General features: G+C 38.7%; 1 protein-coding gene across 2 annotated transcripts in view; it reads left to right on the top strand.

Moving 5' to 3' along the window:
- Nucleotides 1-13,266, top strand: part of DHX35 (DEAH-box helicase 35) — a 29,382-nt gene that overhangs the window by 8,675 nt on the left and 7,441 nt on the right. For both annotated transcript variants that reach the window (XM_030963536.1, XM_030963534.1), the window contains exons 11-17: nt 982-1,140; nt 3,037-3,247; nt 5,684-5,808; nt 6,254-6,308; nt 11,595-11,690; nt 12,043-12,137; nt 12,718-12,795. In XM_030963536.1, coding sequence (XP_030819396.1) covers nt 982-1,140; nt 3,037-3,247; nt 5,684-5,808; nt 6,254-6,308; nt 11,595-11,690; nt 12,043-12,137; nt 12,718-12,795 — 819 coding nt within the window. The remainder of the gene's footprint in view (nt 1-981; nt 1,141-3,036; nt 3,248-5,683; nt 5,809-6,253; nt 6,309-11,594; nt 11,691-12,042; nt 12,138-12,717; nt 12,796-13,266) is intronic.

Below are 13,266 nucleotides of genomic sequence, written 5' to 3'. Positions count from 1 at the left end.
TCAGTAAAGATGACAAACATTTCTCTATTGATGGGAGCAAAACTAGGCCAGTCCCAAAGATGTGAAGACAATATATGGCCTGAATTTATCAAAGGTAGTGATGGATGATAGTTTTTGTCATTTAATGCTGTATTTCTCAGCCTTGTTAGTGAGTGGAATTCTGTGTGGTTTGCTGGTGCAAGTCACACATACCCAGTTGTTAAATTGACAGTGAGTCATCATTAATAGTTAGGGCAAATGGAATTTCCATTTGTTAGGCTTAACATCTGAAGTGTTTGACAGAAAAACAAATTGCCATGAGATCAAAATGTACTGGTCTCTTCTGCTCTATTTATGCTTGTCAGCTCACTTTGCAGCTGGGAAAGCAAACGGGAGGCAGCTCATTTCTCCAGTGAGGAGCTACCTTGAAGAACTTCAGTAACATCTTGCATATTTTCAAAAGCAATTCTTCATCCTCTTTATTGATTTAACTTTGGAATAATGAATTTGCATTTTCCTGAGGCAATGTTTGAACATTTTGTTTTCTGTCTTTAAGAGTGAGATGCTACAGCTGAGATTAAACATGAAGATGAGCAGGAGGTATCAATGCTGTTCCTGTGCCATTCCTGATCCAGGCCCACAGCATTCTGCTCTGCCAAAATATTTTGGCCTCCCATTTTGCTCTCACCAGTTGAGATAGACAGGCAAATTAACTTGCTTCCTCCTAAGCTTGGTTCAGTCCTTCCCCATGATTTTGCTCATGTGCTTGTGATATGACATTGACTCAAGTAACAGTGAACACAAACATGTATATAAAGCTTTATTTATTACTAACAGCAATGTATCTTAAGAATATTACAGCATGGAGTGAGCTAGTCAAAATCCTGGAGTTTGGACAATTACAATGGTATTATTTGGTGCAGTTTTTGTATCTAGGCGACAGGAATGTGCTGTTAAAGTGCAGCCTGTCTCATTGTGTGCCCTGTGCTGCTGTGGCTGCAGGAGGAAGTGGAGACTGTTGTTTCCATGCTCATAGAGCAGGCTCGGGCCCTCGCTCGCACTGGGATGAAGAAGCACCTCCGTGTTCTGCCCATGTATGCTGGGCTGCCTTCTCCTGAGCAGCTGAAAGTGTTTGAGAGAGTCCCTCACACTGTCAGGAAGGTGAGCTCTTGTGTCTGTCTCAATTTCCACCACCCAGAATGATGTCTGCAGCACACAAGTTGCATTTATCAGGTTCACATCACCGGACTATTGCAAATGCTGCTTTGAGGGGGGCTTTCTGCATCTCCCATCAGTGCCTGCCAGCTTTCAAACTGGGAACTAAGAACATGTTCCCTGGCTTCCCTTTTCATCTTTGATCACTTCTACACATGTCAGTTCCAGCTCTCCTCTGTGCCTCATCAACTGTGCAATTTTTAAGTGTCTTCATACAACTTTGTATTTGTCTTCTTACCCTCTGAACTCCTCTGCTTTTACCTTTTTCTTTCTTTTTGTGATCTAAATGTCCGTGGCTGTTTTCCACCAGTAGTAGAAAAATTGGTGACAGAGTGGGTAAGTGCTGTATTTTCATTTAAGGAACAAGTTCAAGCTTACTTGATTTTAGTGGAAAAAAAAAGCTTTGTTTTTACTTCTGTGAGTCTTGTTTAGACATTTAATGTCACAGAAGTATATAATTGGATGTGATTAGTGCTTTCTGCTTATGCAGAGCCTGTGTTGGGGCTGAAATAAGCTGACAAAACTAAACCAAGGTGACTTGTAATTCTTGTACCTGCTGGGGTTTGACAAGTGAAACTGTTCATCTGCCATTGAAGAACATTTCATTTAAATACTTCTCTCTGGGATATGACATTAGTCAGTTACACTTGCAAAATTTACTTTTTAATTTCAGGTGAAATAAACATTAGATTTCCCACTGTTGTCTGGGAACAATTATTTTATTATTTTAGGGCATACATATATAAGTGAATCCCTGCAGGAATGCTGTATGTGGAACTCTTAATCAGTTCTGTTCGTCTCCTATCTCCCACCTCACTCCTTACATAGCTTTACATCTTCCCACCTCATCTTACATAGCTTTGTGGGTGTACAAAGAATAGTTCAGTGTCACTGAGAAACAGAAAGAAAACATTTTTAGTTTTGTGAAAAACGCCAATCACTTGTTTTTAAAATTTTAAAAGTTTAATATTAATAAAATGGTTATAAAAATAGTAATACAATTAGAGTAATAATAATTTGGACAATTTGAATTAGGACAATATGAGACAATAGAAACAAAGAGTTACGGATGTCCAGGTACCTTTTTCTGGGCAGCCTGAGAGAGGACCCACGTTAACAGAGGATTAACCCTTAAAAGCAACAGCCTGTTGCATATTCATACACCTCATACATGATGCATAAATTCCATTCAAACACAGGATTCTGTCTGGGCAGTGTCAGCTTCTTCCTCTGAATCCTGACAGTGCCTTCAGGGCTGAGCGAGGCAGGAAGAAGTTTGTTTCTTCTGATAATGGGGCAATAAATTCTCTTTCTCTGAAAGATTTAGGTGTCCTGTGGCTGCTATCTCAGTGCGAGTTCTTTCTTCAGGAAAAAAGTATCCTACATAGCATAGTTTCTATTTGAACATTTTGTTATAACCTAAAACTATATTTAACACACTACTTATGAGAATTAATACAGCATTACTTTCTAACACAACACATATAATATTCATTTTAATATTTGCAAAAAGCCAATCATAAAATACACATTTTTCACAGTTTGCTACACAAGAACACTTGATTTACAGTCAGTTAATCTTTTTCTCTGCAAACACTGCCAAAGATTTTCTCTGCAAACACTGCCAAGCTCTTCTTTTTCTGAAGAGAGAATAAATTTGAATAAGAAAGTGGTTGTGAATCTGTGAGAAATTGGGCTTATTTCAAGCTGACAGCTCCTTCTGCTGCTTTTATGTGCTCCTGAGTGCGTTCTGGCCCACTCATGGCTGAGATGTCCCTGGCTGTATTTGGCTGATGGGCTCACTGAGAGCTCACAGGATCCTCTCTGTGCCCATGCCTGCAGGTGATCGTTGCCACCAACATTGCCGAGACCTCCATCACAGTGCACGGCATCGCCTTTGTCATCGACTGTGGCTTTGTGAAGCTGCGTGCCTACAACCCCAAGACGGCCATCGAGTGCCTGGTGGTGGTGCCCGTGTCCAAAGCCTCGGCCAACCAGCGGGCGGGGCGGGCCGGCCGCAACCGCTCCGGGAAGTGCTACCGGCTCTACACAGGTCAGCAGCTCGGGGCTCCCTGCTCTGCGTGGCCTGCTCATTCAGTGGCAGATTAAGGAGAAAGGGCTGTGCTTGTTCATTCATTGAAATAACAATATTTCCCTTTGTTATTTGTCATGGTTGCTGTTACTAATGAAGGAATGGGATTACTTTTGGGTTAAGAACAATTTCTTATTTAGATAAATATTAGTTTTAGAGGTTGCGAGATTTATGAGATTAAATAGCTGGTTATAGTTCAAGAGTAGTCACAAGTTTCTTAGTTACAAGGTAATACAGAACTTTCTAGTTATATATTTATAGAATATATAATTTTATATAATATTTACACTATATTTATATAATTTTTACAATATATAACTTTCTAGTTATATATTTATAGAATATTTATATAAATTTATACAATATTTATATTAGATATATGTATATAATTTATATAATTTTATATAATATATAACTTTCTAGTTCTATATTTATAACTATTTGTATACTTTCTAGTTTAATGGACAAATGTTATAAGGTTTATTTTGTTTTTTTAACTTATCACTTCTACTGCACTGCAGATACTTTTGTCTAACAGGCTGCTGTTGTACATACACACACACGTTTCTATTATAACTTCTAAATTCTTATTCTTATATAGCTTATTCTATATAACCTCTACACTACATATATATAACCTATATAATCTATATAACCTCACCCCTGCATTATAAACCCTTCACTATCTTATCAATACAGTTTCTCACTTACTTAAGGCATATTCTTACTTACAACTATAGAAACATAAGTTTATGATGTTTCTGTTTAATGTCTGTGTATTGTATTTTTACATCAGTTTAAGCTTCTTCTAAGGTTGTAAATAAAATTCTTCAGAATCTGTAGAAATTTCTATTTTTCTGATTCCTACAGTTGTTCCTCTGGCTTGTTTAGAAATACCTCGTTCTTATGTGCTAGGTGTTAGAAACTGAATATTTTTGTGACTCAGAAGCACAAATGGGGCAGAGTCAGCAGTTGCAGACATGAAATATTGATGCAGCTCATAAAAGTGGTGAGCTTATTAAGTTTGTTCTTTAAGGATTTTGGTTTCTGAGCAGTTTCAGCTTTTTATACTTACCAGTATTATAATCTCTCTTCTCTCTCTTTATAGACCTTGCATTTAACAAAAGGGCTCTGGAAATCCTTTACGTAACTCAGAGAAAACTTTGTGTCTCTTTTTTTCCTAGGAATAGCTGCCAACCCCAAATTCTTCCCTTGAATCAATGACCCTGGCAGTGCAGAAAAATTGCTGTTATAAATAAATCTCTTGGCTACCTCACACTGTCCAGAGAGCTGCAATCAAAGTGTCTGTCCTCAGCTGCTTAATGAGAAAAGGCTTTGCAGCTGAACACTCCCATTGCTGATGGGCTTCATGTCCCCTCTACTTTTACTGGAGCTCTGAGACATTGGAGATGAAACATTTTTCTTTAAAATGTGTTTGTGCTTGCCAGCAATTGCCACATTAAACCAGGCCATGATTTATGCCCTGAATTTATATGTATCCAGCAAGAATCAGGAGACAATATCTGCTACAGAATATCCCAAGCTTACATAGCTTTGTGAGTGTTTTACTGGAGAAACTGTGACTACACTGAAGATATTTTTGTGTGCTCAAGAGCTCAAGGTCTAGGGAGTGCTTTAAGAAGTGTTTTAAAGGAGGAAAAAATAAGAAAGAAAAGGAGAAAGTGCACAAAGTGAACAACAGCAGAGAAACAGCACTGTCTTTGTCCTAGGAAAGGTTTGAGATAGAAAAAGGTTTTGTAGAAATTAAAATAGTTTGGGTGAAAATAATGTAGAATGTGCCTTTTATTTTACTGCAGAACAGTTGGTTAGTGGAAAGTTTTATCCTTACATGGAGTATTTTTCCAGACTTGGATTTTATAGTGAATGTGATTTTAAAAAGGCATTGTTAAATAAATTGTTTTTCCATCCTTAATCTTTATTTAAAATATATATTTTAAATTATTTGAGTAGTTACAGAAATAGTGTTCTTGTACTGAAAGCATGCTGCTTTGAAACTTTTCCATGTCTCTTTAAAAATATGCTTTTTTTGTAGTATTGCACCCTGCCTTTTCTTTTCTGACAAAACCATTAAACAGAAGAGAAACAAAACATTTCCAGATTTCTGTGAAGAATTTATAACATTTCAAATTGAAATGTGTGTGGGTGAACTACAAAATCAAAACTGTAGCCAAAACCATTGAATTTCTACTTAACTAAAAGTAATGTAAAATAAAGTAATTGGAGAAAGATCATCTTTAGGATAGAGATTGTCTTTAAACAGCTGTTAATTGTCCACATGTGATAATTTAAACTTGAAATGGGTGCGATTCTGTCGTGGTGACTGCACAGAATGGGAGCTGAAGCTCAGTCCCCAGCTGTGTTTTTCTCCCCCCACAGAGGAGGACTTTGAGAAGCTGCCCAAGTCCACGGTGCCGGAGATGCAGCGCAGCAACCTGGCCCCTGTCATCCTGCAGCTCAAGGCTCTGGGGATTGACAACGTGCTCAGGTTCCCCTTCCTTTCGGTGAGTCCCAGGCTCTGAAGGCTGCCAGCTTTCCTTGGGCTGAAGAGAGATCAGGGGATGGCTTGGGGATAGCCACAGAACCATTCACCATTGCCCTGCTGGTTTGGAAAGTGTAGCTCATTGTCCCCTGTCAGGCAGCACTGTGTTCCTGGGAACCAACAGTGCAAATGTGTGTGTGACCACTTAGAAACAACCATTTGTATTCCAGAGTTTGATGTTTCAATTGTTGAGAAGTCAGGAAAGTCTTAAAAAGACAAACTTCTACGATTCTGTAGAATTGTTAACTGCAGTCCCTTTGCACTGAATTTATGAAGGAGGACGAGTGTGAGAGCTCTTTGTTCATTTTGCAGCAGAGAGTAGGTAGTTAAGGATTTTGCAAAAGAGGAAGGTCTGAATTCATGTTCTGTGCTGATAACTTCAATCAATGCACATTTTCTCTTCACAGCCACCCCCTGCACAGTCGATGGTGCAAGCTTTAGAGTTGCTGTATGCTTTAGGAGGTGAGATTTTAATGCTTTGCTTTATTTGGAGCTATATTACAGGAGTTGTGAACAAACCCTGTAATTTGTATTTGGTGATTGGATGGACATTAATACAATTTGCGTTTCAGAACTGTGCTGTGAGAAAGAAGGAGAAACACAGGTGTGACTGGTGCAAACTTTGGTTGGTGGGTTTTTAGGGTGTACCTCAGTCTCTTCTGGATTTACTGTCTTTTCTTTTGGCTATTTCAGATGGATAAGCAAACAAACAGCACCAATGGAGTTTAAACTAGAATTTAACTATTTAAATTGGGCAAATGAGTATTTTATAGATATCTCATCTGTATTTCCTTGCAATTTCATGAAAGGAAACCACCTATTTGTTCTTGCTAGGAACAGGGCTCTGAGCTGATGAGGGTGGTTTTTCCCTGGCTGATCCTTTTGTGTTCCTTCAGTCCTTACAGGGTGGTATGAAGATAAAAATGGAGTTTGGACACTAATTAGACAAGTAGAGGAGTCAGACACTAACTTTACCTGCACCCAGTTAGATAAATTGTTACATACCTAAGACTTGGTGTGGTGGTCTTTTATTTCATGTTACTGTGCCAGCAATGGAAACATGTAACACTTGCAGATAGAAACAGAAAAAGTTGTAAGCAAAGGTTTGACTGTAATAACCCAGACTTTATCAAGACTGATAGAATTGCAACTTTGTTCCTTAGTGGGACTTTGAAAAGCACAGTCTGTCTTTTGTAAATTTTCCTGTTAACACGTTGCAGTCATTATCTGATTTTGCTGTGTGTGTGCTGGAACTCTGCCTAAGCATTGTGAGTCAAATGTGATGCCTGAAACTGGTAGAGCTCAGTCCCTGGAGGCTGTGCATGAAACCCCAGAGAGAGTGTGATAGTTTTCAAACTGCCTCCTTGCTATGATTTTGAAGGTTTTACTGACAGAAGTTATTAAGAGCTAATTTAATTACATTTTTTTAAAATGAATTCTAGTCTGTTCTCTGCTCTGGATGCAGGATGGGCTGTGGCTGAAAGGCTACACCTGCTGTAGTGTAATACTCTCCATGTTTGTGCTGTTGGTCCTGCAGCTGAGGCAAAGTTCAAACCCACAACAAGTCAAACTGTTCTGATTCTATTAGCTGTGATTACAGGATACAACCACTAACAAAAACCCCTGATCATCCCTAAAACAAGCACATTTTCTCCTGGATGAACTGGAACTATGTTTCTCAAGGCAGTGTATGTGGTTCAGTGAACAGCTTTCTGGCTTTTCATGCTTTTAAATGCATGCCACTTGCAAAGACTCTGCTCTAGTTTTAGTATTGAACTTGCCAGTTATGGACAGGTCAACAGATACACACAAACTTGTAATGAAAAGAAGACATTAGTCTGACAGATCTTGAGAGCGTAATTCAAAGTACTTTTCTACTATTTGGTTACTTAAAAGTATCTTTTTTAAAATTCTGTTCTCTTACTAATCACAGCTTGTTCTCCAATTCATTGGAGTCTGAACAACACTGTTGGCATATGGTTTGGTTTTAGGTGGTTCTGTGAGGAGCAGGGACTTGGATTTGAGCCTTATGGGTGGGTCCTTTCCAACTTGAGATAGTCTTTGATTCTAAGCGTGTTCATTCTGCTTTTATTCGTTATGCTGCTGTTGGCTACTTTTAACACTCAGATCACACTGTAGTAATATGTTTTTATACACAGTTTTCAACTCCTTTTTGTGTGGTGAGTGGGATGCCTGCTGCCTAATTTTGTTTATACAAAGAACTGTTATATTGTTGAGGTTTTTTTGACAGCTGTGTAATCTTTTTGAATGCAACAAACTAAACAAAACAGAAACTTGATGTGAGGCCAAGTAGTCAAAACTAAGCTGTGTTTGACTTCAGCTCCTTGTTTGTAGCTAATTCAGAGTTGACAATGTTTGCTCCATTAATGTAAACATGAGGCAGCATAAAGGAGATTGTGTAAGTTTTGGAAGCTTCCAGAGGTTTGTGGCTGTTTTTAGACCACTCACAGATGCTGTGCTGTAACTTGTGGCAGTCTGCTCTCTTTTTATTCTCATGGAGCTGTAACTCTGCTTGGCCAGGATTTTGCCCTGTGCTGGTTCAGTTCCATCTCGCAAAGGAGGGTTTCACTTAAGACACTTGGTTCTTGGCAACCTCTGCAAGCTTGGAACAAGGACCTTCACAGTGGCTCAGGAATGTGTTGCAAGGATGAATTCACAGCCAAAACCACCTTAGGGAAATGGAGAGGAAAGTTCAATAAACTCACTGATTAGCTGGATGATGTTTTGGCAGAAGTGTTCTTGCTCATGTAGCTTCAAAGAGCTCTTATTCTCTTGGCTGTACAGCTTTGGAGCAGAGCAGAGAAGTGCTGATCTTGGTGTTTCAGATGGAAGGAAATGTGTGTGATACTCTTCAGTTTTTGCAGAAGTTTAACGTGAAGTTAAGTTTTAGGTGGTTTATTGCAAAGATTTTATATAAAGTGCAGAGGTGAAGCTGCCCAAACATTTGCAGGTGCAGTGAGGATTAAATTTCTCTTGTGCAAGTAGGAACATGAATTTCATCATTGGCATTGCAGCCACATCCAAAAAGGCAGTTTGGGGTCAGCCCCTCTTGTGCCAGCATGGTGCCAACTTGTGCAGAGGAGATGCTCCTAAGGTGAGATAGCTGTGTTGAATAAACACATCACTGTTTGTAGAGGGATTATTTTTACAGTGGTGCAAACTGATTACATCAGGAATATCTCTCCTCAGCCTTCTCCTTTGATGCCATTTCGAGAGTCTGAGTTGTCAGTTGGAGTTTATTGGTTTTAAGCATAATTTAAGAGGTAAATAAGCAGGCAAAAAGTGGCTTTATTTTTAGGGTTATTTGAGGTCTTTGTTGAAGATTTGTGTGAGAGTTGTCACCTATCAGAAACAGCCACTCTACCTAAGTTTAAAAAGGATAGTTTTAATCCCTCAGCCTGTCACATACTAGTAGTTGTTACTTGAAACATTTTAGTGCCATGGTACTTGAATAATCTCTCCTGAGCCCATTTAATTAAAATCTTTATAATATCCTTTTTTAAGATCTTTAATTTCCTGTATATATGTGGATTCAGTGATTGCTTCCAGGATTATTTGAAGGAAACTTTCACCTATTCCAGACTAATATCCATTGCAGGCTATATTCAAGATTATTACTACAAATAGATCTGTGCACAACCCGTATATAGATCATGCAAAATTGTATTGACATTTGTAGGATACAGCTGAAGCCAAAGGATTTTGGCTTGGTGCACCTGTAGAAAGTGGTGCATAAATATATGGAAATTTCTCCTTTTTCCTACTTAGGAATGCAGTTGTCTTTCTGTAGATGAAAACCTATCTAAGCTCTTAGTTGTGGTAGAACTTAAACTTCTCATATGGCACTAGTCAAATGAAAGCTGTCATGCCTTAATTTTTGCAGGTGCTGTGACTTTGTGTTTAAATGTGTTAGTTCACCATTGCACAAAAGCTGCCTTTGGTACCTGTTTCTGAGGAAAACTCTGTGACATTTTGTGAAGAGCTTGGTAGTTTTGTTGGACAGTGTAGGGGTGTGTGAGTGAATCACTACATTGTCATCAGTTGGTAGCATATCAAAGAATAAAACAAACACTGGCTGGGGAGATCTGTGGGTTCAGATATGATTACATGAGTTATAGGAGACCTCATTCCTTGACCTGATTTGTGGTTTTGCTTTTTTTCTGTGAAACAGAGCTGCAGTGCAGCTGTGGCTTTGTTACACCACACAGTCTGACAAATATTGTGTTTATATAATGTGAGAGCTGTGGTTGTGTTTCCTCAGGTCTCTTTGCTGTGGTTGGTTATGCAACCTGCAGTGCCCCAAAGTCCTGCTATTGAGCTCTCACTCACCCTTGCTTGTGCAGCCTTTCTCTTGTGCTTTACCTCTTTGTCATGCCACATACAACTTAGCCTCTTGAAGTTTTCTCTTTCAGTTTTTACTCTTTGCTGCCTTTCTTAGCAACCTTTTTTTTCCTTGCTGTTGTTCACTGTGTATTGTGTTTTTTTAATTCTATGTCCTCTTGCAAAGGAAAGGCTTTTCCATTTAAATCTTTCCCTGAAATCTCAGCATAAAGCTCAGAGTTAGACTGTGAGCTGTGCTTCGCATGGGTCACCCTTGCTGCAGGGGTTTGACTGGAGGGAGCCAAACCTCTGAAACAGTAAATGTTCAGGGCTGCTCAAGGTTGCTTTGGCCATCACAGATCAAGCTGTCAGGCCTCCCTCCTGTGCCATCTCCAGGGAAAAGGCTACAGCTGGAGCATGACTGGCAGTTGAGTGGATGATACACGAGGCAGACTAACTGTAGGAAAGCTTCATCAGCTGTGCATCTCTTGTTTACATAATAATACATTATTTTTCTCCCTGACCTAAGTAGATGTGTGTGGTGGTGTTTGCAGGAGTCCCAAGATGAGGGAAGAGATGAGAATCTTAACTCCATGTTTCAGAAAGCTGATTTATTATTTTATGATATATTAAAAGAAAATTATATATTAAAACTATACTGAAGAAAGAGAAAGGATTTCATCAGAAAGCTAGCAAAGAAGGGAATGGAAATGGAATCATAATAAAATCTTGTGACTGACCAGAGTCCCAACACAGCTGGACCTGTGATTGGTCATCAAGTAGAAACAACTCACATGGACCAATCAAAGATGCACCTGTCGCATTCCACAGCAGCAGATAATTATTGTTTTTCTTTTCCTCTGAGGCTTCTCAGCTTCTCAGGAGAAAAAAATCCTGGCAAAAGGATTTTTCAGAAAATATATCTGTGACAGATGTGCTTAGAAAAATGACACCCTACCATCAGCAGTGCTTCCTGTTTCTGCAATAATGCCTCTTCCATGTTTATCCCCATTTTCATTCTCATCTGCTTTACATCCCCATGAACAAAGATATTACTAAATATTTAAAAAGAGGATCAGAGGTCTAACAGCCAATATCCCATCTGGCCATGGCATTGACTTGGACTGCAGTTTTTTTAAAAATTATTGACAGTAAGAGTGAAACTTGGTCAAAATTAAAAAACTTGTGTGTTCAAGTATTTTTGAAAAATAAATCTGGTGACCTATGGGAGAGTAAATGGGTATCATGGATTGCCTTTAAGCTAAGTGTAACATACACTTAGCAACTCTAAGGTGCATTTGCTATATTTTAGCTTGGAATTCTGCTCTTTAGTACAGTTTAAGTGTAAAAGAAGCCTTGCTGTGCTGTTTTGCCTGTGTCCCAGCTGCATTTCTGAATGTGCTGCAGGTTTGGACATGCACTGCCGGTTAACAGAGCCTCTTGGGATGAGAATAGCAGAGTTTCCTTTGAATCCCATGTTTGCAAAGATGCTTCTGGAATCAGGTAGGAGGAAAAAGATCAGTTTCTTCACAGTCATGTAGTAGTAATGCATTGCTAGACATTTGCTAAACTCAAACTACACTTCATCTTGGTGTGGTCTGCAGTGAAAAGAATTGGTTAAAATTTCTATTAAGTAATTAGTCTAAGACATTTCACAGTCTAATAAGTCTAACATTTGTCTCTTTAAGTTTTCCACTGAAAACATTCACTCTTATACTAAAAAAAATCTAGGAATTTATGTATTTTTGTTTTAAATACTATAAAAAACATATTCTGCCTCTTTTTAATTTTATTGTCTATGGTGGTAAATTGAATGGAAGATTTCCTTTACTGAATTTCTCCATTTACTCTTCAGGAAATTTTGGCTGCTCCCAAGAGATTTTGACAATTGCTGCCATGATGCAGATTCAAAACATCTTTGTGATCCCTCCAAATCAAAAAAACCAAGCTGTAAGTTCAGTTGTGTCTCCTCTTCTGTTTGTTGGTTCCACATTTCTAGACTTCTGGCAAGTTTTTTACTGGTGCCTATTACAGACTGCAACTTTGTTTGAAAATAAAATAAGGTCTGGAATTGTATCTGTTTGTTGTAGGTAAAAGGAGAAACCAAATAACAGGGGAACCTTGGAGTCTTTTAGTAGTGCTAAAAACCTCCTTCTGAGGTCCAGGAACATGAAAGGTTATAAACTAATATTGGTCAGTGGAAGGGTTTGCAAAAAAAAAAAAATCCCCCAAAACCTCCCCACACACCATTTCCTTTTGAGATGAACAAAACAGGAAAGATGTAGCAAATTCCTAATAGTCTAATTTTAATGAATGGAGATTCTTTATCTGTTCATTTTTCCAATTTCAGTTTTAGAAGTGTTCCTGAGTTTAGGGGGGCTAGTAAATTATTGCTGTTGCCTAGAGGAGCTGCCCTAGATGGTCAGAATTTAACAGTGCCCAGGAAATACAGAGCTGAAGGGAACTGGGCATGTCAGACATGATTTCAGCAATAATCAGTCTGCCTATAATGGTATTTCTTGTTCTGCAGGCCAGGCAACACAGAAAGTTTGCTGTGGAGGAAGGTGATCATCTGACCATGCTGAATGTTTATGAAGCCTTTGTCAAAGTAAGTCAGTTCAAGTGGATGTGGATTTGCAGGAGTGGGAGGAACTTGAGGTTCTCATTTCTGAATCTGGAAGTTTTGGATGCAGAAATTTCTCAAAGCTGAGGATTTACCAAGCCTATCAAGTAATAAGGCTACATTAAATGACTCTCTGGTCACCATTTGCCACAGACCTTCCACAGTTCCTCTGAATAAGGAGTAAAAGAGAATTTTGTTGGGGCACAGCATGGAAATCTTAAGGGTAGGCAGCTGTGTTTTCAAGGAGATAGGGATTTTGTCTTGGGGCTTGGGGAAAACAAATGTCCAAATTTCCAATGAAATTAATATTTTCTCATGTTTTACTGATGATAATCTGCATTTAATTCTAGCATTCTTTTTTTCTGGTGTTAAATTAACTCATTGATCATCATACCCTGAGGTCTAGCACCAACCTTAGTACTGCTCTGTAAGCTGAGGTTTATTTAATAGTTTTGA

This window comes from Camarhynchus parvulus, chromosome 20 (genome assembly GCF_901933205.1).
Source record: "Camarhynchus parvulus chromosome 20, STF_HiC, whole genome shotgun sequence".
Taxonomy (NCBI): domain Eukaryota; kingdom Metazoa; phylum Chordata; class Aves; order Passeriformes; family Thraupidae; genus Camarhynchus; species Camarhynchus parvulus.
Note: the sequence above shows the minus strand (reverse complement) of the source record. Positions and strands in the feature narration are given on the sequence as shown.